The sequence below is a fragment of the Myotis lucifugus genome, unplaced genomic scaffold (assembly GCF_000147115.1).
Source record: "Myotis lucifugus unplaced genomic scaffold, Myoluc2.0 scaffold_231, whole genome shotgun sequence".
Lineage (NCBI taxonomy): Eukaryota > Metazoa > Chordata > Mammalia > Chiroptera > Vespertilionidae > Myotis > Myotis lucifugus.
Window position 1 is genome coordinate 862,569 of NW_005871279.1, and position 27,622 is coordinate 890,190.

Sequence of the window (27,622 nt, forward strand, 5' to 3'; positions counted from 1 at the left end):
TTGAGTTTGACAAATTTATTGGTATTTTAGTAAAGACATTCATCTCAGTTATTTCTCTCTCCCATCTTGACCATAGGCTAATATTTCGTTTGAGTCAAGAAAAGAATATGCAGGAGAGGGATTTTAACAGTAAAATAGACAAAAATGAAAAGTTTGCCTACATTAAAGCAAGTTAAATTCATGTATCTTGATATCATTAAATCAAGTAGGTAAGAACTAATAGTTCTATATACATTTCCATTGTTTTACTTGGGACTTACTCTAATAAATGAAAGTGAACAAAGTGTTAGGAATATATACAGGCTGCTTCTCTGGAGTTACTACCTTTTAAAAGAGCTGAGCGATTAGTTACCACCATTAAGACAGTCTGAAGCTGCCTGCAAATTTAACATTGTAGAAGTTTTCAAGGAAATCATTATACTGCATTTTTCTCTTATCTATGACTATACCTTTAAAGATGTGTTTAATTGTCACATTAAAAAAGAATTCATATACAAAAATACAAAAACAAAACAAAACCCTACAACACATAGCTCTAACAAAGTATATGTGGTCAAAGATTCCATAAAATGTTTAAAGATGCATTTTCTTTTCTTCTATTTTCAATATCGAAAATGTGCTTTTGAGAGGCCATTGGTTAATATGCATACACTTAAAATAAACCATTTTATTGTATTAAATAAGGATTCCTGTAGTTAAGTACAAATCAAAATGGAATTCACAAATTAGTAACTTAAATGGTATGACAATTACAGAAAGTGCATCTTTCTCATTTTCCATCTTGACACTATGTTGCTTTTTTGCTGTCTGTTACATTTAAAAAAATAAAAACAGCCAAATATTTAAGTATTATGTACATTTAAAATTTTTGGTGATGGTTTGTATTTTAAAAGAAACAGCTTCCTATGACTTGCCTCAAGTCTGGTGGAAATGCGCAGAGGAACTAAGCTAATAACAAAAACCAAGAGAAGCACATTCAAAATACTGATTTACTTTGGTAGCAAACGGTTGTTCTTTGTAGACTAATGAAGGCAGACAAGACCCATTAAGGTGAAGTGGGCTATATCAAATACTCAACTGTTTACATAAAATTAAAAAAATTTTCTTTTAAAGAGCTAAGCCTCTGTATCCACTGATAGCAATGCAATATCTAGTTTGACTTGAAACAAAACAAATGCCCATTAGGAAAAAAAGCAATACTTTAATTTTATCCAATTCACTTTTAGTCAATACTCCAGTAACATTTTCCTCCCAATACAATACTCCCTCTCTTTATAAGGCTGTTCCTGGGAGCCAGAAAGTTTAGGTTAATAAGGGAGTTAAGTTAGAGTAATTGCTTGCAGTTTAAACAGACAATAACTTTTTGCTTCCCTCTTAATGTGCTAATAGGTTGTGTCTAAAAAAATATGCAATTCTTAGAAAGGTACCATTTCTGATTTTTTTTAAATTATCTGTAACCTTTGGAAACTAATTACATGAAACTACAAAATTAGCAAATGTCTTGAAATCTGTATATAAAACATAAATTACGTCTAATTTCAAACTCTCATTTATTAGTGTACCACTCAATCTTAAAAAAAAAAAGGCGGCTCCAAAGATAGTCTTATATCATTCTTTAAAAAGGAAACTGTTCCTTTTAACTTTACACCCACCCCATACCCCAATTTCAAAACATATCATTTAATTGTCTTGGTCATGGACATTTCCAAGATGAGATTTTATATTTCGCTCCCATAGCTTCTGGTTATCAGAAAACCCATGCTTTCCTTTATTAAAGGAGTTTGGTCCTGCTGATGTTGGTGTATCCCTGTGTTAAAAGAAAAGAAATTTATTCAAAATGTTATACAAAGCCTTTTGGGCCATGTTTTTAATAATTCAAAACACATTTGTTTAGCACTTATTATAAACATAGGCTGAACATCAGAAGCCCCTACAAAGGTTTTAAAAAATATACTTTCCACAGACCCAGTCCTAAAATTTCAGATTCAGGTCTGAGGAGGACCAAGTAAATTTGTAGTTTTAACATTTGAGGTGATTATGATACACTAGAGGCCAAGTGCAGGAATTTGTGCACCAGTGGAGTCCCTTGGCCTGGCGTGCGGGATTGGGCTGAAACCAGCTCTCTGACATCCCAAGGGGTCCCGGATTGTGAGAGGGCACAGGCCAGGTTGAGGGACCCCACTGATGCACGATCAGGGCCAGGGAGGGTCACGGGAGGTTGGGAGGGCTCCAGGGCGTGTCCGGCCCATCTCGCTCAGTTCGGATTGGCCGGACCCCAGCAGCAAGCTAACCTACTGGTCGGACCCCAGCAGCAAGCTAACCTACTGGTCGGAGCCTCTGCCCCCTGGTGGTCAGTGCACATCATAGCAAGCGGTTGAGCGGCCTTAGCATAACATTAGCATATTATGCTTTGACTGAACAGCTGACCGGACACTTAGCATATTAGGCTTTTATTATATAGGATAGCCAATGGTGGCAACCATTATAGTTTTAAAAAATTGTTGCTATTTTGCTACCTATGGATTCTTCTAAGATTTTTATGGTTTCCCCTCTTACGTTTAAGTCCTTTACCCATTTTGAAATAAAAAAAATATATATACAAAAAAACAAAACTACTGTTGCTTGCAACCCATTAATAAGGTCATGAAATTAATTTACTGGCTTGTCATTAGCATTTATAAAAAATTAAACTTAAGAAAAACATGAAGATATATCACATACAGAAAGATTTAGGTCATTTTATGAACTCTGTTTCAATTTTACATATTTAGATAGATAGATGTATACTGGTGTTTAGATTGGGTTATAATGCCAGGTATATTTCTTAGATTCCAGTATAAAATGAAGGTACTGGGACTGTTCCCATTTGAATCATAGACCGAAAATCTGAAGGCTGAACCTGTTTATGGATTTAGCAATTAGTTCTTTGGAAGTTCATACATTACGTAGAAATGGGGACATAGTATGGGTCGATTTAAAGCTAAGCTTTTTTACTAGCTTCTAAATTATCCATTTATGCATACAAAAACAGGAAACCGAACATCATATTAACTTAAAATTAACATTATTTCCATGACAACAGAAACAATAAAGGAAAATTAAAATACTTTTGTTTTATTTTGGTATGTGACATTTAAGTGACCATGGAAAAAAGGGTATTTATGATCAAGATTAAGTGGTGAGAATATCATAAAAAAAATGAGTGAAAGCCATTTCTTTTTATACCAGAAAACAATTCAATATAAATTTTAAACCAGAACATTGCTCCTAGCTATTTCTTATTTGAAAAAACAAAACAAAACATATATATATATATATATATATATATATATGGATTACATGTATCTGAAAAGAAAGTCTTAAATTGTTAATTTTCTTAAAATACTCATAAGATCACTGATTAACTCACAAAACAAAACTGTTATGCTCAATACACAAGAAAAGCCTGAACAATAAAAGATTATGTATAATTTATTCTTGCTCTTAATTCACCATAATTTTCTATAATATTTATGAAAAATTATAATACCTTCCAATATTCTTCATCCTCATCTTTGCTTCTGGAGGCATTTCCTCTGGTTCGCTCTGGAGGGAAAAAAAAAGAAAAACAGAAGTTAACAGAGATGATTGCATATAGATTTATTAAATTCACTTCATTACAATATGCAAAATTTTATGTCTAAGTCTTTTAGCATTTTCAATTCTGTAAATTTTGATAAAAGAAGAAAATTATTTATCTTAACTACATTTTAAAAAGAAATGCACTTCTAGTGTGCTGGTTTTGCATTAAAACTTTTGGTAAAAACTAGATATTCTAGAATTAAAACCATTTGTTGATTATGTACTACACATTGTGTTAAATGCTTTAATATGCATGATATTTTAAAACTCTTTAACAATTGTACAATGTGGTATGATTATCATCATTCCCAATCTGCAGGTGAGATAAACAGGTGAAACTGTCCAAGGTCACAAAGCTAATAAACAGCAAAACAATAGAGTGCCAAAGCAAAGACTCTTAACCATCTTACTGGATTATTCCTTCTCAAAAATGTCTCCCTGACTAAAAGATATCTTGAAAGTTCTTTGTTTACTATTTTTTCCCTATTTATAGTTACGGATAAGTTACAATGATGTAAGTTTTTAAGTATAAATTTTGCTGCTGAGCTTAAATATTTTTTTAAAGGGAGTCCTTAAATTAACGGGGTTTCTATTGGTCAAATCTGGGACAATTTGAGCATTATAACCAATTGAATAAAGTAAGAATCCATGAACCCACCACACATATAAATAAGGGAAAGCTCTTCTTTATAGTGCTAAGGGTTAGCTAGCTAGCTTAATTAGGCAGATAGGAAGGGGAGGGGGGGTGGTCCAGAAAGGATTAAGGCCTTTCTGGCTTGAGCAATTAAAAGCAGCCTGACCTGAGCAGCTGGGAGAGCCTTAGGGGTAATAAAACATCTCCAGCCAGGATAACTGAGAGAGGATCCATGGGGGAGGAATGCATAGATGGGGGCTTGGAGGCACCAAAATGCTTATCTTACTTTTACAGAGGACAGAAAAATGCCACAGGATAAGGGGGGAGGAAGACATACATTCACAGAGGATAAAGAAAAGTCACAGGATATCAGGAAGGAAACATATTTCCACAAAGGATAGAGGAATGTTGTAAGATAAGGGGAGAGAAAGAGGGGAGCACCAAGTGGGCTTTGAGATTTAAGCTTTGAAACTAATACTGTGTAGCAGAATGACCAATGAGGAAAGCACAGGAGACAGAGACTCAGTAGATTCAGATTACTTAGATTTTTTTTTTTTTGAGAGAGAGAGAGACCTTCCCCATTTGGGGACACCTCTGCCTAGATGGAGTTTGTATATGCTTCTAATAAATGTCTACATTTGTATTAAAGAAATCTGTTAGTCCACAAATTCTTCAACTCTGTTGGACAAGAACCCACGAGAAGAATCTGCACCCTGAACCTCACATTTCAACAGTAACAGAAAGAATTATAAAAAAGTCATTTGGCAAACATTGTAATAACTGACTCCAGCAAGAATCACCAATGGATGTTAACACTCAAGAGTAAATGCTTGCCCTGGCCGGTGTGGCTCAGTGGATAGAGCGTCAGCCTGGGGACTGAAGGGTCCCGGGTTCAATTCCCTGTCAAGGGCACATGCCCGGGTTGTGGGCTCGATCCCCAGTAGGGGGCGTGCAGGAGGCAGCCGATGCACGATTCTCTCTCCTCATGGATGTTTTCATCTCTCTCTCTCTCTTCCTCTCTGAAATTAATAAAAATATATTTAAAAAAAAAAGAGTAAATGCTTAATATGGAACAGAGTGAGGAATCTCGGAGGGAGGGTGAGTGGGTGGGAGGTAACCAACCAAGGACCCTGTATGCATATATGCATGGCCATGGACACAGACAATGGGGCGGTGAGGGCAGGGGGTGGGGGCGGACTGGAGGAAACAAGGGGACATATGTAATACTTTCAACAATAAAGATTTATTTTTTAAAAAAAAGAGTAAATGCCTATATACCTTCTTAAACAGTATCTCCAATAAGACAAATTTTAATTAGAAAAAAAACAGTGATTTGACAGTACAGAAATCTAGCAGACATCACTTTAACCAAATGATCGAAGTTAATGCTGCCTGTAATGGGACATATTGACAGTATGTGCTCCTTGATATGATACACCGAGAACTTGGCATTACTTCTGTGGTATTCCAGATAAAAGGAATGTGAATCTAATCATAAGAAAACACCAGACAAATCCAAACTAAGGAACATTCTACAAAATAACTGTCCTAAAATAATGATGATAACAATAATAAAATAACTGTCCTGAACTCTTCAAAAATGTTAATGCCATGAAATACACGAAAGATCCAGAGACTGCCCAAATTAGACTCTAAAGAGACACAAGAATACCCTTTGTCTAATATGTTTCAGGCTCAGATATATATTCGAGGTTACTTGCCATGTTTCTACAGAAAAAGGACCAGATAAATATTTTATTTTGTATGTTTCAGATATTAGTCCTTTGTTGATTTTATTTTTACTTATTTTAGAATTTTTATAAGAGTTTATTTGAGACAAACTGAAGACATATGTTGGGAACCAAATCTCAAACGCTCCCCTCTTTGTTGGTTTTATTTTTTTTGGTATTTTTTAATTGACTTTTTTTTTTTAATTGAGAGAGAAAGGAAAGGGGGAAAAAGAGAAACATCGGTGAGAGAAACATCGGTGGGAGAAACATCAATCCGTTGCCTCCCACATGCACCCTGACTGGGGATTGAACATGCAACCCAAGCAGAGTATGTGCCCTGACTGGGAATCGATCCCCGTCACCTTTTGGTGTACAGGACAATGCTCCAAACAACTGAGCCACACCAGCCAGGGCCCTGTCTTTGTTGGTTTTAGACATTTGCAAATATCTTGTTCCAGCTTTCATCATTACCTTTGTCAATAATATTATTAAACAGAAATCCTTAATTTTGGTACAATCTAATTAGTCAATTTTACTTAGGGTATGGGGAAAATGTTTTTTAGATAAGTTTATTTGAGCCAAGCAGGTAACATATACAGGGGAGCAAGATCTCAAATGCTCTCCAGATAAAGATTTTAGATGCATTGCATTCTTTTATCTAAGAGACAAATTTATCCCTTCCTATCATTACCATCTTATAGCAGAGAAAGAGTGTTGCCTGAACCTGTCCAAAATTTCTTTATAAAATATTTAGAGAAAGCAGTAAGTAATTAGTCAATTTTACTTAGGGTATGGGGAAAATGTTTTTTAGATAAGTTTATTTGAGCCAAGCAGGTAACATATACAGGGGAGCAAGATCTCAAATGCTCTCCAGATAAAGATTTTAGATGCATTGCATTCTTTTATCTAAGAGACAAATTTATCCCTTCCTATCATTACCATCTTATAGCAGAGAAAGAGTGTTGCCTGAACCTGTCCAAAATTTCTTTATAAAATATTTAGAGAAAGCAGTAAGGGATGATGCAAAGAACAGAGGACTAGAAACCAAAAGACCTCAGTTCAACATTTGTGTGCATCCGCACATACTTATGCATACTTTATTTAACTTCTTAACTTCTCCATTTGCAAAATAGAAATAACTGTACCACATGAATCACAGGGATATATGGAAGGTAAAATAAAGTTATGTGAAAAGATACCCCAATTGTTAGGTATTCAAAAAAGAAAACAAACAACACAAATTGTTAGGTATTCAGAGTAAGCAATTACTGCCCTCAATGGATAGAGCATGGGCCTGTGGACTGAAGGGTCCAGGGTTCGATTCTGATAAAGGTCACATCCCCAGGTTGCTGGCTCAATCCCCAGCAGGGGACAGTCGGTCAATGATTCTCTCTCATCATTGATGTTTCTATCTCTCTCTCTCCCTTCCTCTCTGAAATCAATAAAAATATATTTAAAACAAGAAACAACAACAATAAAACCCCAAAAACAAAGAAAGCAATTACTACTATGTATTTATTGCTTATAATTTCCAGCCTCTCCACTTTTACACATGCTGTTTCCTTCTTCCTATATTGTCCTCATACAATCTGTTAAGAATGTCAAAATGACAGAAAACAGTAAATATTATTTGTTAGTACTTTTTAAACCTTCCTGGGGAGAATGGGGCAATGAAATACATTTTTTCTTCAATAAAATCTCACTTTGGGTTCCCAATTATCAAACAGATACAAGAATTTCTGTAAGTAAACAGGGCAGGAGACCAGAGCCCTGCTTGTTAGGTATCATCACCTTCCAGCACAGTAGCTCCTGAAACATTTCAAGAGAACACCAGAACTCTGAAAAATAGTTTAAAAATCTATGTTCTAAATAGAGCCTTCATTTCACAGTTTAAAAACTACAGCTCCAAAAAGGTAGAGTGATTTATGCACAGGCTTTCTACTGGTTAAGAACTGGACAAACAGGAAAAGAATTCAGGTCTCCTGATTGCCAATCTAGTGGTCTTTTCAGGTATCTAGTACCAGCCTCTTTCTTTCCCTGAATTCCACATCACTTCATCTCCAGGTACCTTTGATTTTTATTTTGTACTATTTTATGTATAAGTCTCTGCTCTAGAAGGCTGAGTTCCTAGAGAAACTTGTCTGATTTACCTTTGTAATCTCACTGTGCCTAGCATATGGAAAGTACTCAAATGTGTAGAATGAGTAAAGGTCCAAAGAATACAGTGATGACCAGTTATTCTTTACCTACTGACCTGGGATCCAAGCATTTCACATTTATCCTTGCCCAAAACTAAAAAAATCTCCAGCACAGTCAAATGGAGCTGCTTAGTATTTATCACCGTGATTTGAAAATTGACGTCTTAGCTTACAAAAGTATTCCTTGGTTTGTCAAAATCCTACCTAATGTTTCAATACCCAACTCATATTTCTTCTGTTATATATTCTTCCCAATCACTCCTACCCCAGTGGTTGTGCTCCTCTGAATGTATAATTCTTATCCAGATTCCTTTTGGTAGCAATTTACTCATGTATCCAGTAACACTTAATTGTTATATAATGGGGTCAAATCTTAAAAAATGAGGGTTAGGTTCTAAAGTCAGAGTCTAAGGAAAAGTCAAAATTATGCTTAAAATTCCATAGTTATTCATAAGCATGGTGAGAGAGAGACCCTATGAGGGGCATGAAGGGACTAGGACTGCCTATGACAGCAGATAAGCATCTTATGTTTACTCTGGAATACGAATTCATTGAGTGAAACTTCTAGCAGAATCACCTGCACTATTTAATTGTTATTCCTCACAGGGATAAAGGGAGAAACCAATACAGCTGCCTCATGGGGATAAAGGAAGAATCAGTTGTATTATTAAAATGTCTCATCACTGAAGACTTCAGCTATAAAAATTATTAAAGGCAGTATTCAATTTTTTTTGGATGCTACATACTTCCTAGTACATACATATATTATCTATCCATATAAAAGCCCAGCGACTCTTAGGGCGGAACGACCGGTCGCTATGATGTGCACTGACCCCCAGGGGGCAGGTGCTGAACACAGGAGCTGCCCTCCTCGTGGTCAGTGCACTCCCACAGCGGGAGCGCTGCTCAGACAGACGCCGTGGCAGCGCTAAGAAGCGGCGAGCCAAGTGGTAAGGAGCAAGCAGGCGGGTGGTGAGGAGTGAAGGGTCCTGGATTGTGAGAGGGCGCAGGCCAGGCTGAGGGACCCCCCCCACACACAAATTTTGTGCATTAGGCCTCTAATTCATAAGAAGCATTTATCAATGATTAAGTTCCTTGCCCCCAGAGTTAACAATATTTTAAATAACCCTACAACCAAATATAATAAATAGAAATATCCAGATTTCACAGATGTCTCACACACAGAAACTGATCAGAGTTGTAAAGGAAATTCACTAGTACCATTAACACAACCTATAATCTGCCACTAACATCTTTCTTAAAGAACTGGTTAAAGTAAAATAAACAAAACTGGGTGTCAACTTACATCTTCATCTTCATTAAAAGCTGCTGCTACTGAAAGGGTTTTTGGAGCAAGAGTTGGAACAGTTTCTTTAGGTTTCTGAAGAAAAAAAACATATTAAAGAGTATGACATAACATCTACACAGGCTTAATGATATAAATAATTTATCATCAAATATTAAACTTTGTTTTCATAGAAATAGTAAGAAACTCAGAAAAAACTTTGGACAAATCCATTCTTTCTTTTTGAAAATGTGGGTTATCAATGGGTAGCTTTTTACTTTATTGTCCATTTTTCCCCTCTTATAAAAGATTTCCTAGTTAGGACCTATAATTTAGTATCACTTAGCTAAGGGGCACCTGGGACAGGTAAGAGAAAATTATCAGTATTACTTTCCCATTGTAACATTAAAATTAAGTAGTGTACTTGGGAACATAAAAAGACTCCAAGGCTCATCTTTCTACTAGCTAGCTTCCTGCCCTATAGCCTATAAGCATGCTTCATTCATAGCATCTCTTCTAATCTGTTTGAAGTAAATTGTCCTCAGTACGTATCTCCAATCCTCTCACCACCCATTCAGTCTTCAACCCACTGCAATTTGGCTTCCTCCCTTACCATTCTCCACAATTCCTCACTCAACTAGAATCAGGTGACCCTGATTATATAATCACCAATGACAAGTGTGCTACTTTTGACTCTAATCATCAGTTCCTTTTTTGCATTTTATTTTATTTTTAAATATATTTTATTGATTTCAGAGAGGAAGGGAGAGGAAGAGAGAGATAGAAACATCAATGATGAGAGGGAATCATTGCTTGCTGCCTCCTGCACGCCCCACACTGTGGGTCAAGCCCGCAACCCGGGCATGTTCCCTGACTGGGAATCGAACTGTGACCTCCTGGTGCACAGGTCAACGCTCAACCACTGAGACATGCTGGCTGGGCACCAGTTCCTTTTTTAAAACACCCCTACCTTGCCCAGCCGGTGTTGCTCAGTGTTTAAGCGTCCACCTATGAACTAGGAGGTCAAGGTTCGATTCCCCGTCAGGGCACATGCCCAGATTGTGGGCTTGATCCCCAGTAGGGGTGTACAGGAGGCAGCCGATCAATGATGCTCTCTTATCACTGATAGTTCTCTCTCCCTCCCTTCCTCTCTGAAATCAATAAAAATACATTTAAAAATAAAAACACCCTACCTTTGCCTCTGTGACACTGTTTTTTATTGGCAATTTTCCTAATTCTCTGACCTTTTATTCTCTTTTCTCCCTCCTGTCCCCCTTCAAATGACAGGTACCCTAAATTCTGTCCTTAGTGACCTTTCCTTCTCTATTCTCCCCTGGTCAACTCCATCCATCCCAAACCAAGTATGTCAAACTCCCCCACCTTCTAATCCTTTGTACAGAGTGATGTATATGGTGATGTTTCTAAAATGCAAAACCATTTAAGTATCAATATTCCTTATAATGTTCTATGGCTCTGCTAGAACCTAAAGAATAAGGCCAAATTACATTATGGAATTCAAGTCCTTTATGATTTGATCCTATGGTCTCATTTGGGGGCTTTCTATCTTATATTCACCTTCCAAACACTTTCCAAGTACAATTTCCTGAATGTACTGTATGGCTTCATATATAAACTGCTTTTACATGAAATTCCTTTTATCTGAGATGCCCTTCGCTTCCTGCCTGCACTTAAGGCAAACTCAAACATCACTTTATCAGTGAAATTTTCTCTGACCTACAACAAAATTAACCATCCCTTCTTCTATAACACACACAAATATTTTTATAAACAATAAAAATATTTGCTTCTGAAGGAATAAGAAATGTTCATTTGAAGATTATGCATAGTGACTCTAGAACAGGGGTGGGCAAACTTTTTGACTCGAGGGCCACAATGGGTTCTTAAACTGGACCGGAGGGCCGGAACAAAAGCATGGATGGAGTGTTTGTGTGAATTAATATAAATTCAAAGTAAACATCATTACATAAAAGGCTACGGTCTTTTTTTTTTTTTTAGTTTTATTCATTTCAAGCGGGCCGTAGTTTGCCCACGGCTGCTCTAGAAACACCCTTCAATCTTTTAAAGAACTCATGTATTTGTTGTAGGTGCAACATAAGACACTAGGTAAGTATTTGTTGGTTGATCGGACTACCTTTTCACATCACATAATCAACAACAATTCCAACTATTTCTTATATCTTACATCTCTACTCCCCAAGAAAATTATGTTTGCGCACTATCATTTATTTTATAAAAATAGGTTTTTGTTTTCCAACGATTAGTTTTACTGAGTAGGCTTTTTCAAACACAACCCTCCCATCTAATATGATCAGGCATTACTAAATTGCTAAATGTGAATTAGGGATTTATATATCCAATTTAAGGGGTGTGCTGAACCACAGTAAAATTTATTATCAAGGGGATCTGTATAAGAAGTGTACATTAGAATACATTTTTAATCACTATCAAAAAAAGTAAATTTTGCCTTAACCGTTTTGGCTCAGTGGATAGAGTGTCGGCCCTAAGACTGAAAGGGTCCCGGATTCGATTCTGGTACAGGGCACGTGCAGGATCCCTAGCCCCATCCTAGCTCCCGTTGGGGTGCGTTTGGGAGGCAACCAATTGGTGTGTCTCTCTCACTTTGATGTTTCTCTCTTTGTATCTCCCCCTCCCTTCCACTCGCTCTAAAAAATATATCATTGGGTGAGGATTAAAAACAAAAAAAATATTTATGCAGGTAAGTCTATGCAACTTAAAAAAAGAGATTAAACAAAAAAATCAGTTCTGATAGGGAGACGAGTCTTAAGTAATGAATTTACAAGCTGAATGTCTTGATGGAAGTGGGAGTTCTGAGAAATGGTAGCTTTTAAAATTAGCAGTGTGGGTCACACTTATAGTAGAAACTTGATCCATATCAGATTTAAAGATCTTTGAATGAACATCTAATGCAGAAAAAAGCTGTATGCATCTAGCAACTGAGCATTAATTTTCACAGAAAAGATATGAATAAACTCAAAAGCAATTTTAGGATTTTTCTCCTTACACAAGAATGTAACTATTTTCTAAAACTAATAGCAATACAACATATAAGTAACTTTTCTTCTTAAAGAAGAGATCTATTTGGATAAACCATATAAAATAGTTATAGTCAAATTTCTAAACCTCATATGCTTCAATCTAGTATTTCAAATACTTTCCAGATACTCCATAGTTCGTAAATACTGACTCATGGTTTAAACAAGGGATCAAGCCCTGCCAGTGTGGCTCAATGGCTGAGCAACGACCTATGAACCTGGAGGTCATGGTTCAATTCCCGGTCAGGGCACATGCCCAGGTTGTAGGCTCGATCCCTAGTGTGGGGTGTGCAGGAGACAGCCTATCAGTGATTCTCTCTCATCATTGGTGTTTGTTTGTTTCTTTTCTTTTTTTTTTCATCATCATTGATGTTTCTATCTCCCTCACCCTTCCTCTCTCGGAAATCAATAAAAATATATTTTAAAAAAACCACACATGCACAAAAACCCCCACAAGGGATGAAAAGTTGATCTGTAAGGAACTACTGTCACAGGATATCAATGAAGGTCCTCGTGCAGCTCCAAAATAAGATAATCAGGAAGCTCTTCTTATCAAGGAATATTTTGCTAATATTAACCTTTTAAGATAAAATAATTTCTAGAGATATTATTTTTAATATTGCTAGAATTGAAAGATATGAAAAATAAGCTAAAATTCTTTCAGAAAAAATTTTAAGAGGTTTTGCTCAACTTAGGAAAATTTCAAGCTATTACTTGTAGTTATTTCTTATATTCCAAACCTTTTTAAAATAAAAACAAACTTTATTAAGATATAGTTCATCCAGGTCTTTCTTGAACATGGAGCTAATAACTCCTTAAATACCTATAGGTACACTTTTATACTTAATTTACCTAACTCAGTGAAAGCAGGTTTCCAAAACAAATTCTTAAGACCCATTACGAATATCATACATAAAATAACAACTCACACTTGATCCAAGTTTGATGGATATGGCGGAGGCTTTCTTTGTCGTCTGACTACCTATGGCAAATCCAAACTTGGAGATCTTTGTAGGCTTTGTTGGGAGGTCTGCAGCTTCTTCTTCAGCTGATCGCTTCTCAGCGCTGCGACTGGAACTTTCCCCTCCATTACTGGAAGAAACAGTCTTAGTTTTCACAGGTTTTTCTGCTTCTTCTTCAGGTCCTGGTGAAGTCGAAACAACTTACCAAGATGAGCTATTTTTACTGAGCAGACTGACGGGAGCAGCAACCTCAAAAAGCATCGTTATAAGGAAGATACCTCTGCAGTTGTCACCTACTGACCCAACAGTCTCATCCACTGTTTGTTAGAGTATACAACAGGAACTGAGATTGTGGCAGTAGAAGAGGCTCCCATGAATTAACTAGCATAAAATACAGAGCAATTTAAAATTATAAACAGAGTTCACAGAAAGTAAAGACCCTTCAACTAAACAGTTAAGTTGTACAATAATCTAGTTATTTGTGAGATTTTGTTTAGAAATTAAGGTCTGTAAATTGTTCTACACAAACTAGTTTGTGAGCAATTAGTCACATCATAGGATAATACATTTGACTAGTAAGTTCCAATATTCTTCAATAATGTACTATTAGTTACACAAAGTACCTAGTTATAAACAGCCATTATTACCTGACCTACAATGTTAATAAAACCTGGAATAACTTTCTTGAGTGATGTGTTCCTCATGTACATCTCACACAATCTTTACTTGTAAAGGAACTTTAAAGAAGACTACAAAGGTTATCACCCTTTGAGTACTTCTCCTCTGAAAGCTTGGTTATTATCACCTGTTTTAAGCTACCCTTAAGAGCTTTTAACAATCATAATTGTATAGGGGGTAATGTGGGGATAAGAACACATATGTAATAACTTAATCAATAAAAAAATAATAAAAAAACCTTAGCAAAAAAGAGTTTAGTGGGTTACCCCTTGGACCCCTCCTTATGTGGGAGTCTGTATTTGCTCCCAATAAATTTCCACTCTTTTTATCTATATATATAAAAAAACCCACAATAAAAATCATACTTAGGTTATTTTTAATCATGAAAGATGAGCTAATTATAATTTCAAACAGAAGGCATGAATACAAGATGTTTTTCAGTAATTTTGCTCCTGTTTGCATTAATAAATGATGAAATGAGTTCACATTTCAAATATCTCAGATATGTTATACAAGGCGATTTAAGAACATATTGGGAGGTAAGACAGAAGGCTGGCTATTATTAAAATTCGTATTTTCTTTCCCCAGTTTACCAATTCACTCTATGGGATGTATTCCGCTACAATGGATGGATTTATTTATGCTCTAAGGGATAGCTCTGACAATAGTTAAGAAACAGTACAAAAAGCTTGAATGCAGGGGAAGGGAGGAAATTAAACACAGACTGACAAAAAACTGATTAAAAAAGGGGAGGCTATATATCTCAATCTATATAATTTGGAATTGTAGAGTCTCTAGTTAATAAGCACTTTGAACAGAACATCTGATTTTGTTGAGAGGAAAAATAACTCTTAATTTCCTTTGGACAAGGAGTGAGAGTTGTAATGACAATGTAGGAAAGAAATTAAGCAGGATTAGGTTTTGGGATTTCCCCAGGAGGTGCCATTTACTTACTCAGATATGAAATTACAAAAGTACCCGAAGAAAGAAAGATTACTATTCAATAGCTAAAATGCAGAACTCAATTTAGAATTTCTTTTTAAAAAATATAATGTATGTGGTGATTGCCAGAGGGAAGTGGGGAGATGGAAAAGGGGGTCCCAATATATGGTGACAGGAGATTTGACTTTGGGTGGTGGGCACATGGTACAATATACAGACCTTGTAACACAAAAACCCACACCTGAAACCTATATGTTCATGTTGACCAATGTCACCCCAATAAATTTAAATTAAAAATCAATTTAAAAAAGGATTAAAGTTTTTTCAAAGTCTAAGTTTATAACAAAAGAGTTTATGCTAAATTATATTCTGCTTTCTACTTATAGTTTTTTTATTGTTTAAAGTATTACATGTCCCCTTTTTTCCCCGATTGACCCCCCCCAGCGACACCCACCCCCAAGGGCAAACCCCCATCTATTTATAATTTTAATCACGTATAACATTTACAGTAAACCCAAACAGTGATAACTTCTCTGTGACTGATACACAGCTAAAATTGAAAACTCTTCAAATTGGAATATATAGAAATTCTGAAAATAAATAAAAACAAATAGTGCAAAGAACATTTAGTTTTAATTGTAGTATAACTGCTCTTTGAACTGTGACTCAAGTGTTATATAAGATTTCCTGTTCTTTTAAAACCCATCTTTACCTAATTCTAGGTCTCCTGTTATCCAGAAAATATTTTTGAAACAAAAAATAATCTTCAAGAATTAAAGCATAAATAATGATGTGAAAATATAATTCTTACTACAATATTAATAACATTAAGTGTGATAACTATCTGAACTAGTAATGTGCTAATACGGGGAACACAATAGTATCTGTCCAATTGCATCATGCTACAGGGAAGAGATTTCTAGAGACTGCTCTAGGAAAAGGTAGCATGAAAAGGGGAGCTGGGAAAACTATCATTAAGTAAGTAATCAACTGGCAGCAACTCAATTATATTCACATTTGTATTTTTGTCATCTGAAGAAGCAAACTATTAAGACCACCTACATCTCAGATGCACACTGAAGATTAAAGCATACTATGTCTATTAGGTCATTTTCACACATGGCTGATTCCAGATCAGCAATTTATTTTTGGATATAGAAAACTAGCCTTGCTCACTCTCAATAAGTTTTTTTTTTTTTTTTGGTAAGCAATTGTGAATACTCAGTAGCTTTAGAAAACATTTATTCTTCAATAAAAAGGTAGGGGGGGAAAAAGGAGTGAAGGAAGGTGGATGCACTATTAGTACTCATTACACTTTTCGTGGACTGAACTGTTATTTTTTCATGCAATCCTCTTCTAACAATTACGTAGTAAGATACATGAAACATTTAGGAAATATAGCGAAATGAAATAAGCAATGATGTAAGGGGGAAATATGACAGCCAAATCTATGTTATTATTAGTGTGATTATTATAATTTCTGCAATTATATATAGAGCTCATTAGAACATTATTTCAACCTAATGTAAGCTTTGAAACATACCATTAAAAATCAACATTAATTCTTAATTCTATTAAGTGCTTTCCTTTAAACACAACATGTGCTACTTTAATATTTAGGGATTTTAATAAAAACTGCTGTTTTCAATGTATTTAATGAGATGTTTTCTATTTTGAGACTGGAAAACAAAAATTTGAATGACCAGAGATTTTTGAAAATTTTTGGCAATGTGATTTATATTTTAAAGGATGAATAAGTATATGGTCAACTTTTTAAAAATAAAAAAAATAATGTATAACAAAACATGGACAGTTATATCAAACTACTATATTTTTTATCAAGGGATATTTTAATAAAAGGGATTTTATCTAGTTTATATTCATTCTGAACAAAGTGTGTTGATTAGTTAATATGAAATTAAATTATACATTGTACAAACATTTTTTCCCCCCCACTGAATGGTTGGGGAGAGGAGTGCCTTGGGGCATAAAGGTATCTTACTTTCAAAAAAATTACCTATTAAGAAAGTAAGTTTAGGGGTATCCTTCATGACCCATTTACACACTGGTAGCTCTTCACCTGAAAAAAGGGTACACAGCCATCTTTCTAACAGATTAAATGAGAACATATTCAAGACCTATAGCCTGGCATAATAAATGTCAATTTCATTAGATAGATCTTAGATAACCTACAATATCCTGAAATGGCAATGATTATGATATGAATAGCTCTTCTCTAAAATTTCTATTTATTTCAAGGAGATACAAAAATTCAGCCATGCCCTAAACGGTTTGGCTCAGTGGATAGAGCGTCAGCCTTTGGACTGAAGGGTCCCGGGTTCGATTCCAGTCAAGGGCATGTACCTTGGTTACGGGCACATTCCCAGTAGGGGGTGTGCAGGAGGCAGCTGATCAATGTTTCTCTCTCATCGATATTTCTAACTCTCTATCCCTCTCTCTCCTTATTTTTAAAAAATCTACCTAAGGCCTCTCACCCTTAGCATTATCTCTCCTCTTCTCTTATTCACATAAATTCATGTTAACTATGAAGTAATCACACAAAAATACTTATATTTCCAATTTACTGGACTATTCAATAGGAATTAAAAATCAGAATATTCCCTAAATAAACCCTTAAAATAAACTTCATAGTATTTCAAAAACAGTGGCTACTGGCCACAAAATGAACAATTTGGCAATACCCACTCTATTAAATATTTTAACTATGATTCCTTTGTACAACTTCATTATAAATGCCTGACATTAGCCCAGCTGGTGTGGCTCAAAGGTTGAACATCAACCTATAGAACCAGGAGGTCACAATTTGATTCCTGGTCAGGCATATGCCTGGGTTGTGGGATTGATCCCCAGCGAAGGGTGTGCAGGAGGGAGCTGATCAATGATTCTCTCTCATCATTGATGTTTCTATCTCCCTCTCCCTTTCTCTCTGAAATAAATAAAAATATATTTTTAAAAAACAGCTAACATTAAAAAATGGTTCATATGCGCCCTGACTGGTGTGGCTCAGTTGGTTGGAGCGTGTCCCTACACCAAAAGAAAGGTTGTGGGTTTGGTTCCCACTCAGGGCACATGCCCAGGTTGCAGGTTTCATGCCCAGTTGGGTGTGTGAGGGAGGCAAAGAATAAATATTTCTCTCTTTCCCTCAAAACAACAATAAAAACCCCACAATTAAATAGATAAACAAAATGGTACCTTCTCTTTTTTTAAAAAAAGGTTATGTGCTACAGCACTATTTTCTTGTAAAGGAAAGCACACCTGAGACAAATAATGTATAAGTTATTAAGGGTTATTACTTATCCTAAGTCATCTATAAGGAGTCCATAATAATTTTAATACCAATTAGTAAAGATAATTTTATACCACCTACCACTCTCCCCAAAAACATGCTAAAACAGAAACATCAATATTCATACTAAAGCTAATTATCCCTACTGAAGGGGTGGTGGAAAAATTATATAGTGGAATTATGCTAACACTTTGACAGCATATTAAATACACCTCCTATACTTTCAGTCAAGAGAGTTAAAAAAAAAAAAGCCAGTTTAAAAGCTAGATAAGATTCTTTAGGCTACCGATTTTTCTTCTTCAAATCACTAATTTTTAAATGTAACTTTACTCGATACTTTCCAAGACAATTTTTGAAGGGAAAAAAGTCCCTAATGAGATAGTAAATAACCAGGGGAGACGGGAGGGAGGAGTATGGCTCCACTAATACCACTGTATCTATTTTTTTTAAAAAGGGACTTGTGGGTCCAAAGTAACTGAACAATTACACTTTTCTCAAGGCAGTTCACATTCAACATCCTATTAACAGTTGTTAATAGCTGCCTTCAAATGCCATCAATGTCCTGTATTTTCTCATATGAAATACTGTCAGGAAGAAGAACTGGAGGGAGCTGGGGAGTAATGCTGAAAACGTTCTAAAGATACTACGATCAGCTCGCACGTGTTCAATTAGGTGCCTTGTTACGACAAAGGGTGGCTGGAGGCGTTACGTTTCTTTTCCTGAAAGCACGAGACCTGAACGTACAGGGGCGGAGGGGACAAAACCAAGCCAGCCTGCGTGCACATCGCAACAAAATACAGGAAGAGTTACACGAGCCTCTGCTGGCACCTGAGCATCTGGCCCGCAGACAGCTGGCGACAGCCTGGCTCGGAAAAGGCAGACACCCCAAAGCCGGGCAACCAAGCCCTAACCCTGGACCCCGCAGCTGCAACCAGCCGGCGGGCAGACAAAGGTTTCCTTCCCTCTTTCCTCCGCTGCCTCCACCCAGCCCGGGACAGGGTCAGTATTCGGCTGGAAAATAAAGGGAAGGGAATAAAGGCCGGGGCCGTCCACCGCCCCAGCGCCAAGCGGCAGACGACCCGCTAGGTGTAACCGAGAGGGCGGCACCGTCGGAAACTTGGCGAGCGGCCGGCTCCCGCGGCCGCCGGCGGAGGCTCCCACCGAGTGCGCCTGTGCGCGGTGAGATGCGCGTCTCCAGGGCGGCGGTAGCGCCTCCCGCACCGCCGCGCCGGGTCCCACCCGAGTTCCGTTCCCCTCTCTAGCGCCCATCTCCCTTCTCCTCGGAGGCGGGGCCTCCGGGGGGCCAGGAGGTGATGAACTGGGGCCGACTATCCGCCGTCCAGGAGGCGATGGGGACACCGGATCCCCGCGGGCCGCGCCGGGCGTGCCCAGGGTTCATCTGGGCCCAGCACCTGGCCGGGCGAGCGTCAGGTCCGCCCATTCTCGCCGCACCCGCCGCCCTCCACCCCGGGAGCTCAAAGAAAGACCCAGAGCATCCCGCTCAGCCCGCGACGCTGGGGTTGTGTTCACCTCCGGCGGCTCCAGCTCGCTGCGGCTTCTCCGGCTTCTCCTCTCCCGCCTTCCCGTCCGCCATCTTCCCCGCCGCGGCCTCCCTGCAGCCACGCCAAGGACGTCACGGCCCCGCCCAGTAACCATGGAGACGCGGCGCCGCGGGCGGGGCGGCAGCCTAGAGCGGCCCCGGAGAGCGAAAACGGAACTGCAGGTGACTTCGGAACCCAGCCGCCTCTGAAGGGAGGGCGGCCCCCATGAGGACTGGTGCAGGCTTTTCACGAGATATCGGTTTTGTTTTCACGGCGCAGAGAGGTGAGGGGAGGGGCGCATATCAGATATTTACATGACGATTCATAACAGTAGCAACATTACAGTTATGAAGTAGCAACGAAGATAATTTTATGGTTGGGTCACAACATGAGGAACTGTATTTAAAGGGCCAGAAGGTTGAGAACCACTGGTCAGTAAAGTTTCTGCAGACTGGGGTGTAGTTGCAGCTTAAGTTAGCTGGCTCTTTCGTGTTGGTGTTGCTGGATCGCCTTGCCTACCCACAGGAAAAAAAATGTAGGGCCGTAATTTTCGCTACTTAAGGGGGGAAATTAGCGTTTATTGAGCGCCCTCTTGTGTTAGACACTATTTCGTTGGCTCCCCAGGAGAGTTTCAGTGCGGAATTACCCTCTTTATTGTGAGTTGAGGCCAAAGAGTAATTTGCCCAAGGACACGGTAGCCAGGTGGTAAAACCACTGTTTCTAAATGTAGGCTGCAGTTTCTGTATCAAGTTAACAGAAGTTACTTTATTAAGTGGGGACTGCAGTAATTTCTGCCTGGCTTAAAAATCTTTAGTGGAGCCCCAAGTGTTTGCAGAATGAAGTCCAAGCGTTATATTGGGCCCCCGTCTAACTTTTCAGCCTCGTTTCCCCTTTTTTCCTATATTATACAGCCCTTTTGCTATACAGGGTTTATTCCTTGCCTAGGGAACTGGAGTTTCCGGGTTTGCCCTACAATATACAGTGAGTATTACAGAAACTAGTCTGAAGGAGTCAGAGCTTGGGTTTGAATACCCTGATCTATCCCTTATTGGCTGAGTAAATCTTGAGGGTTTCTTACTGTCAACAGGACCTACATTTCCTTTTCTATAAAATAGAAATAATAGTGTCTCCTCAAAGGGTGGTCATGAGGACCAAGTGAGATGATTTCTACATAGCATTGCTTGGTAACTTTATGCTTCCTTTAGTATGTGTTAAAAAAAAAAAAAAAGTGGTTTCCCTACAGGCTCAAAAGTTCTTTGACAACAGAGACCTTTATTCCCAACAGAGACCATTATTTTTTTCTTCACAGCACTTTGTACTGTGCATTTCATATATGAACGGTGCTCAGTGTTTGTGGATGGATGAATCCTCAGGTTCCAAACCTAGAGAATGGAGAAAGTATGTATCCGGACAAAAGCAGGGTGGTTTGGTGATTGGGTGATTTGAAGTCCTGGTCCACCATTTATGACAGTATATGTAAACGTGCCCAGCAAAATATTTTACATAGAGCAGGTAATTAATTCATGTTTGTTTTATTTTCCCCAGATGTAATCTTCACGAGCTATTTAATCACGGAGACTCTCACTTTTAAAGAGACATAAACATGAGACTTTTTAATGTGAAATTATGTATTTATTTATTTATAGATACCGGTTTTTTTTTCTAATCCTCACTAAAGGATATGTTCCTATTGATTTAGAGGGAGAGAGAGAGAAAGAGAGAAACTAGTACCACTTACTACCATCTGACATTTTATATATTTATGTTTGTCTCCTCTCTGTGCAGAATTTCATATCCATGAAGGCTGGGACTACTTTGTGCACTGCTGTATCATCAACATCCCAACATCTAAAATACTTCTGGGCACATACTAGGTTCTCAATAAATATTTGCTGAATGAATGAATGAGCCAATGAGGAAGATAAGCTGCTAGATTGAGAAAAAAACAATGGCTGTGATATGGAAATCAAGGAAGTATTTTAAGGAGGAAAGTGCTCAGTAGATGTGCCATGGAAATGGCCATGGATCTGGCTGGAAACGATACAACTGATGTAAGCACAAAGCAGGTCACAGGGTAGAGCTGCACTGGTCAGTGTGGCAGCCACTAGCTGCATGTGACTATTAAGCACCTGAAATGCTTGCTTAAAGGACTGGCTTAAATATAACAAAGTTCAACTGGGTAATATTGTAGCCAAGTATGGCTGGGTAGCCCAGTTGGTTAGAGCATGGTCCCAGTGCACCAAGCTTTCAGTTCGATCCCCGGTCAGGTATATGCAAGAATCAAGCAATGAATGCATGAATGTTTCTCTCTAAAATCAATGAAAAAATAAATTGTTTTAAATATTAAAAGCTGGGAAGTTGGTGGCATGTTTGAAAAGAGCAAAAAAGGAGAGCATTTGAAATGGCATTACATAAAAACATGTCTGTAAAAGGTAAGAGGCAAAGACAATTAGAACATAGGCAACAAAAGTTGCCTTTAAAGAGGAAGAATACTATAGAATAAATTATTGGATGTTTGAGATAGAGAGAAAAGCCCAGTCTTTCCTCGTTAGTGCCGGGAAGTTAGGCCATATAGTTTGTGACTGGTCTATCTTAAAGTCAGATGCCCATCTCTAAGCTTGAGTGAGGTGTCTCCTTTGAGATGATCAGCTGTGGCCAGGAGAGCCAGGTTTATAAAAATAGGGCAACTTCCATTCAATCACATGGCTGGAGAAAAAGAACTATTTCCTACAAAAGGAAAGCCATATACACTAAAGTAGCAAATTGCTGTATGTAACACGTATCAAATAAGCCCTTTTGTTTTAAAAGGAAATGTTTTCTGCCCCTCAAACCCATTTTCTTTTTTAAATGTTTTTACTGATTTCAGAGAGAGGGGAAAGAAGAGGGATAAAGAAACATCAATCTGAAACATTGATTGGCTGCCTCCTGCAAGACTCCCACTGAGGACTGAGCCCACAACCCGGGAATGTGCCCTGTGAACCAGTGACCTCTTCGTTCATAGGTCGATGCTCAACCACTGAGTAACGCCAGCCCGGCCCATTTTTCATTATACAGCCAAATCTCTGACATCCAAGGGATTGCTTAACCTTTTAATATCCAGTTAAACAATATACCTTAGTGCTTATGACATGCCCAGCATTGTACCAAATGTTCTGTTAGTAAGTGAACAACCACCTGAAGTTTAGAAATCTATCAATTTTTTTTTTTTGTTAATTCTTACTCGAGGACATTTTTTCCATTGATTTTTAGAGTGGAAGGGAGGGGGAGAGACATCAACCAGGGCTGGGGACTGAGCCTTTGATCAGAATTGAACCAAAGACCTTTCAGTTTGAGGGCCAACACTCTAACCACTGAGCAAACCCACAAGGTCTCCTCTATCAATTTTTGATGAAAGAATAGTTGTTAACATGGCTAAAAGAACATTTAAGAAGGAAAATAGAGTCTGAGACGCAAGTATTCATAAAAAAGCCCTGCCAATGATACAACTGTTTTACTGGGCTCAACAAACTTGGACAACTCTTTTTACTTTCTAAAATTCTTTTTATGTAAACAAAATATATTTCCAAAGTTTGCAGATATTTAATAAATTGGGGAGAGATACAATACTTGTTTGGAAAGACAACTCTTTAAAGAGCAAGTGAATTCCATTCAGGAAGAAACTAACAAACTGTATTTCCAATCCATTTATTTCTTAAGCTATCAAATACTTCTCTTTCAAGTCACTTTTTCTTTGTGTATTTATTTAGAGAGCCTTTTGGAAATGAATTAATAGTCTTTTTTATTCTGTTGACAAATTCTTGGGGATGTTGAGAAATCTCCAGATAACCTGTATGTTTTCTCTTAGGAACAAACTTCAGAGCCTCTTCCCAACTACCAGTGTTTTTCAGACATAACAAAATACGTGTTACTTGATCTATGGTGAGATTTTTTGTACCAGTGTCCCACTGTAAATATTTATCTAATGGAAAGCATTCTGTTGCCAGTTTCAGCCGTTTTGCCTTGGCTAGGGATGCGCCTGGCTGCATATTCTTATCAACAAAAGATCCCACTATATAAATTTTGTCATGCTTGAAAGTAGTCATAACATTGGGAGAATCTGCAGTTAGATATATAATACTGTCCTTTGGAAATAAATCTACGTGAGACTTTTCTGTTGCTGTTAAAAGCAATTTGTTCCATTTTTCTCCATAACGTTTAATTAACTCTCTACGAAAAGGGCTATCTGGTTTAAGATTGCAGAAATGAATATGGAAAGGATCGACATCTCTTCTGTTCCATCCTTCGCTTTCTAGAAGCTGAGAAACAGTATACTGCAGTTCTTTTGGTTTCATGTAATCATCATAAGCCATGTCAAAAACCAAAGGCTGTCCGAACTGCATGGCCTGGGCACCCTTCCAGCCCATTGCTATGTCCATATTCCTATCCCAAAGTCGTAGAAATAGAAAGTCTTGCTGTTTATCCTGGTTAGTGGTTTCTAGCAGCTGGTCTTGTATTGCTTTTTCCCTTGCTGCTGCTTTCATTTCCTTTTTTATTTCCTTAGCTTTCTTCATTTTCTCCCTAAGATATAAATATTTTAAATATTTTTTTTTTGATGATTTAGAATCACATTCCATAATGGTTTTGAGCTCTTCTTCACTGATGTGTTCTGGTACTTCCCTGCCAAGCAATCTCCACATCTCAATTAATTCCCTAGTGGCAGCTACAGGATCTTCATCTTTGGCACTTGAGACTGTTGAAACACCTTCTTGCACACTAGATTTCATTGTAATTTTCCACCCATCCAATTCCAGCTGTTCAGGTGATGTATTTTCCTTTTTAGGATAGGATTCAGCTGGTATTTTGGAAGACATGTGTCTGTGCAGAATCGTTGAATATAAAACCCTTCTCTTCCTATTAAGGGTAAATGGCACCAAAACTCTGGCAAAAGGTCTTATGAAGGTGATACCAATACTCATTTTGAGGAAAACAGGCATGTAAGAAAACCCCTATAAAAGAAGAAAAATGTCATGAAAAGTTAAAAATTAAAAAAACCCTCTAACTACAAGTATAAATTTGAGACATTCAAATGCAATCAATTTCTGAAACACAAAGTGGAATCTTAGTACAACTTTATTTGCTGCCCCATTAATTTTTCCTAGACTCCTGTGGCCTAGAGTCTATGATCAGTCACTAGGCAAAAATGTAAAACTTATTTGGGTTCTTATTTTAAACATGAATTTCACTATTGCTTTAGGCAAAAGGATACTTTGAATTTCCTTCAGGGCCCAGAAAATCAATATTACTAGGTAACAGTTATATAACACTAATGTGGCTAAGGTCATGATGTTGTATTCTTCTCCATTCTATACTAACCCCGATACAGAGTGGGGCACCCACCCTGTACAGACCCAAACATAAGATCCGTACCATAAGCAACACGTGAAGACAAAGGGCTGAAAAGTTACAGAATATGACAACTGGTAAAAAAGCACTTGGGAGCTTCTGTACCAAGGCTCTCACATTTTCAAAACAGAAATATAAAGAGATCTACTGCTTTTAAAACAAACCTCCTTTCCCTAGTTCAGACTTTATTTTGCAGCAAATAATGTTATTGCCAACAAAATGTCCAAAATGAGGGAAAATATATATAAGCTCCACAGTTTATCCTACAGGTCTGGGTGTCCACAAGACAATGAAGACCCTTAAAGATGTGAAACTAGGGCCAGATTTGAAGGGGGGGGGGGTGGCAATGGGGGGAGAAGGAATTCAACTTTTTATAAAATGCAACTAAAATATTTGAAAATTTTCTTCCTTTAGTGACTCTGTATGCTCTGGAGTCTCCATCCTCTGACCTATCCACTGATGCTCAGATGCCCCATCCTCTCACCCCCTTTAAAGGTGGATGTGGCTCTAACCGGTTTGGCTCAGTGGATAGAGCGTTGGCCTGCAGACTCAAGGGTCCCAGGTTTGATTCCTGTCAAGGGCATGTACCTTGGTTACGGGCACATCCCCAGTGGGGGGTGTGCAGGAGGCAGCTGATCGATGTCTCTCTCTCATCGATGTTTCTAACTCTCTATCCCTCTCCCTTCCTCTCTGTAAAAAAATCAATAAAATATATTTTAAAAAATAAATAAATAAAGGTGGATGTGCCTCCAAGTTCTGTCCTTAGCCTTTTTTTTTTCAATCTAAACATTTTCTCTATGGCTTTTTTATTTTTTCTCTTTTCAATCACCATGAATCAGAAGACACCTCAAATGCAACAAGCTGAAATAATCTCTCTGCTTTCCTTCCCAATCTGCTGCTCTCCCCGCACTGTTTTAGGGAGGGACACTGCTATCCATTTACTTGCTGAAGCCAGAAACTGGGAGTCATTTGTTATTGTCCTCTCTCAAATCCATTTGAGTTACATTCATTTTACTTTCTAAATACTTCTTGAATCCATTCACTTCTCTTCTACCCCATTTTCTTTTCTTTCTCTGTTTGTTTGGTGTTTTTTTTTTTTTTTTGGTATATTTTTATTATTGATTTTTTACAAAGAGGAAGGGACAGGGGACAGGGATAGAGAGTTAGAAACATCGATGAGAGAGAAACATCGATCAGCTGCCTCCTGCACACTCCCTACTGGGTATGTGCCCACAACCAAGGTACATGCCCTTGACCGGAATCGAACCTGGGACCCTTGAGTCTGCAGACTGATGCTCTATCCACTGAGGCAAACCGGCTAGGGCTTCTTTCTCTCTTATTTTTTTAAGGTGTGAGGGAGAGGCAGAGAAATATTGACGTGAGAGAGACACATGAATTGGATGCTTCCTGAGTGCTCCCCAACTAGAGCTGAGGATCAGCCTGCAAACAAAATACATGCCTTGACTGGAATCGAACCCCAGACCCTTTGGTCCGCAGGCCAGCGCTCTATCCACTGAGCCAAACCGGCTAGGGCTGTTCAGACAACTTCTAAAGAAAAAAACACACAACAATTTACACTCCTTGGAATATTTAACTGGGAGTCCTCATGAGAAACAATGATTTCAGAAAAAAGTTTTTTGAGTTTTGTCTCTGTAACTAGTAAAGATTTTTGGGATAGCATAGAAATGAAAACCGAAAATATAAAAAAGTGAAAAAGGGTATTATTTTGGGAAACACTGTTCTTGATCCAGATAACGTAGTATTTATAGTCTCTTAAATCACTGGGCTTCCTTTTTTTATTATGACTTAAGAGAATGCTTTTTTAGTTTCTGCAATCAAACCCATGTAGATAAGACCTTACATATTTAATACAGTGCATTACCCCTGTACAAACGGAAAAAATATAACATTTCTAGACCAATATGGCAGTTAATTACTGTACAATGCCAACCCAGCACGGTACCACTCGGATACTTTCCTAACTAAAGTTTCCAAAAATCCAAAAAAAAAAAGAAAAAAAAAAGTCACACATTGTGCATCAACCTGGGCTTCCTCTGAACTGGGGGCCTTCCGAGCGCACATGCTCCGCTAAGTCTAGTCTCTGAGCGGCCCCCGCGGCCTCCCACCTGCACGCACACACACACAAGGCGACGACAGACGCCCCTACCGGGACCGCAGGGACAGGGCTCCGCCGCTGAAGCCGCAGGGACCGCACAGCACGAGCGCCGCCTCGCACAGACCACCGCCGCACCGACCGCCGCTCGCCAA

The 27,622-nt window shown here is 38.0% G+C and overlaps 2 protein-coding genes and 1 long non-coding RNA gene across 8 annotated transcripts; 1 reads left to right on the plus strand and 2 right to left on the minus strand.

Moving 5' to 3' along the window:
- PCNP (PEST proteolytic signal containing nuclear protein) lies at positions 1-20,143 on the minus strand. 3 transcript variants are annotated; one of them, XM_014464005.2, is made up of 6 exons: positions 19,962-20,143; positions 13,710-13,885; positions 13,472-13,634; positions 9,490-9,564; positions 3,530-3,585; positions 1-1,807 (listed from the first exon to the last, which is right to left on the minus strand). In XM_014464005.2, the coding sequence occupies exons 2-6, from the start codon at positions 13,763-13,765 to the stop codon at positions 1,681-1,683; spliced, it is 477 nt and encodes a 158-aa protein (XP_014319491.1). In that variant the 5' UTR covers positions 13,766-13,885; positions 19,962-20,143; the 3' UTR covers positions 1-1,680. The 3 variants fall into 3 exon arrangements, 2 of the variants coding, with proteins under 2 accessions (XP_014319491.1, XP_006098423.1); XR_002831582.1 differs by lacking the exon at positions 13,710-13,885; XM_006098361.3 differs by lacking the exon at positions 13,710-13,885 and having other exon boundaries at positions 13,472-13,686.
- On the plus strand, positions 20,096-25,981 carry LOC111827847. Of its 3 annotated transcripts, XR_002831583.1 has the most exons (4): positions 20,096-20,255; positions 21,758-22,023; positions 23,817-23,890; positions 24,573-24,699. It is a non-coding gene; the product is annotated as an uncharacterized LOC111827847 (long non-coding RNA). The 3 variants fall into 3 exon arrangements; XR_002831585.1 differs by lacking the exons at positions 23,817-23,890; positions 24,573-24,699 and adding an exon at positions 25,769-25,981; XR_002831584.1 differs by lacking the exon at positions 23,817-23,890 and having other exon boundaries at positions 24,573-24,702.
- On the minus strand, positions 23,448-27,622 carry TRMT10C (tRNA methyltransferase 10C, mitochondrial RNase P subunit). Of its 2 annotated transcripts, none has more exons than XM_006098362.3 (2): positions 27,522-27,622; positions 23,448-24,957 (listed from the first exon to the last, which is right to left on the minus strand). In XM_006098362.3, the coding sequence occupies exon 2, from the start codon at positions 24,943-24,945 to the stop codon at positions 23,692-23,694; it is 1,254 nt and encodes a 417-aa protein (XP_006098424.1). In that variant the 5' UTR covers positions 24,946-24,957; positions 27,522-27,622; the 3' UTR covers positions 23,448-23,691. The 2 variants fall into 2 exon arrangements, with proteins under 2 accessions (XP_006098424.1, XP_023617853.1); XM_023762085.1 differs by having other exon boundaries at positions 27,398-27,522.

Excerpts from the sequence above, each read along its gene's own strand:
- PCNP (XM_006098361.3), bottom strand. The coding sequence starts at position 20,025 with ATGGCGGACGGGAAGGCGGGAGAGGAGAAGCCGGAGAAGCCGCAGCGA. Across the intron at positions 3,586-9,489 it reads CTTTTAATGAAGATGAAGAT|AGCGAACCAGAGGAAATGCC; the intron begins GTAAGTTGACAC and ends TTTTCCCTCCAG. Across the intron at positions 1,808-3,529 it reads AGGATGAAGAATATTGGAAG|GGATACACCAACATCAGCAG; the intron begins GTATTATAATTT and ends CTTTTAACACAG.
- TRMT10C (XM_023762085.1), bottom strand. The coding sequence starts at position 27,436 with ATGTGCGCTCGGAAGGCCCCCAGTTCAGAGGAAGCCCAG. Across the intron at positions 24,958-27,397 it reads CCAGTTCAGAGGAAGCCCAG|GGGTTTTCTTACATGCCTGT; the intron begins GTTGATGCACAA and ends CTTCTTTTATAG.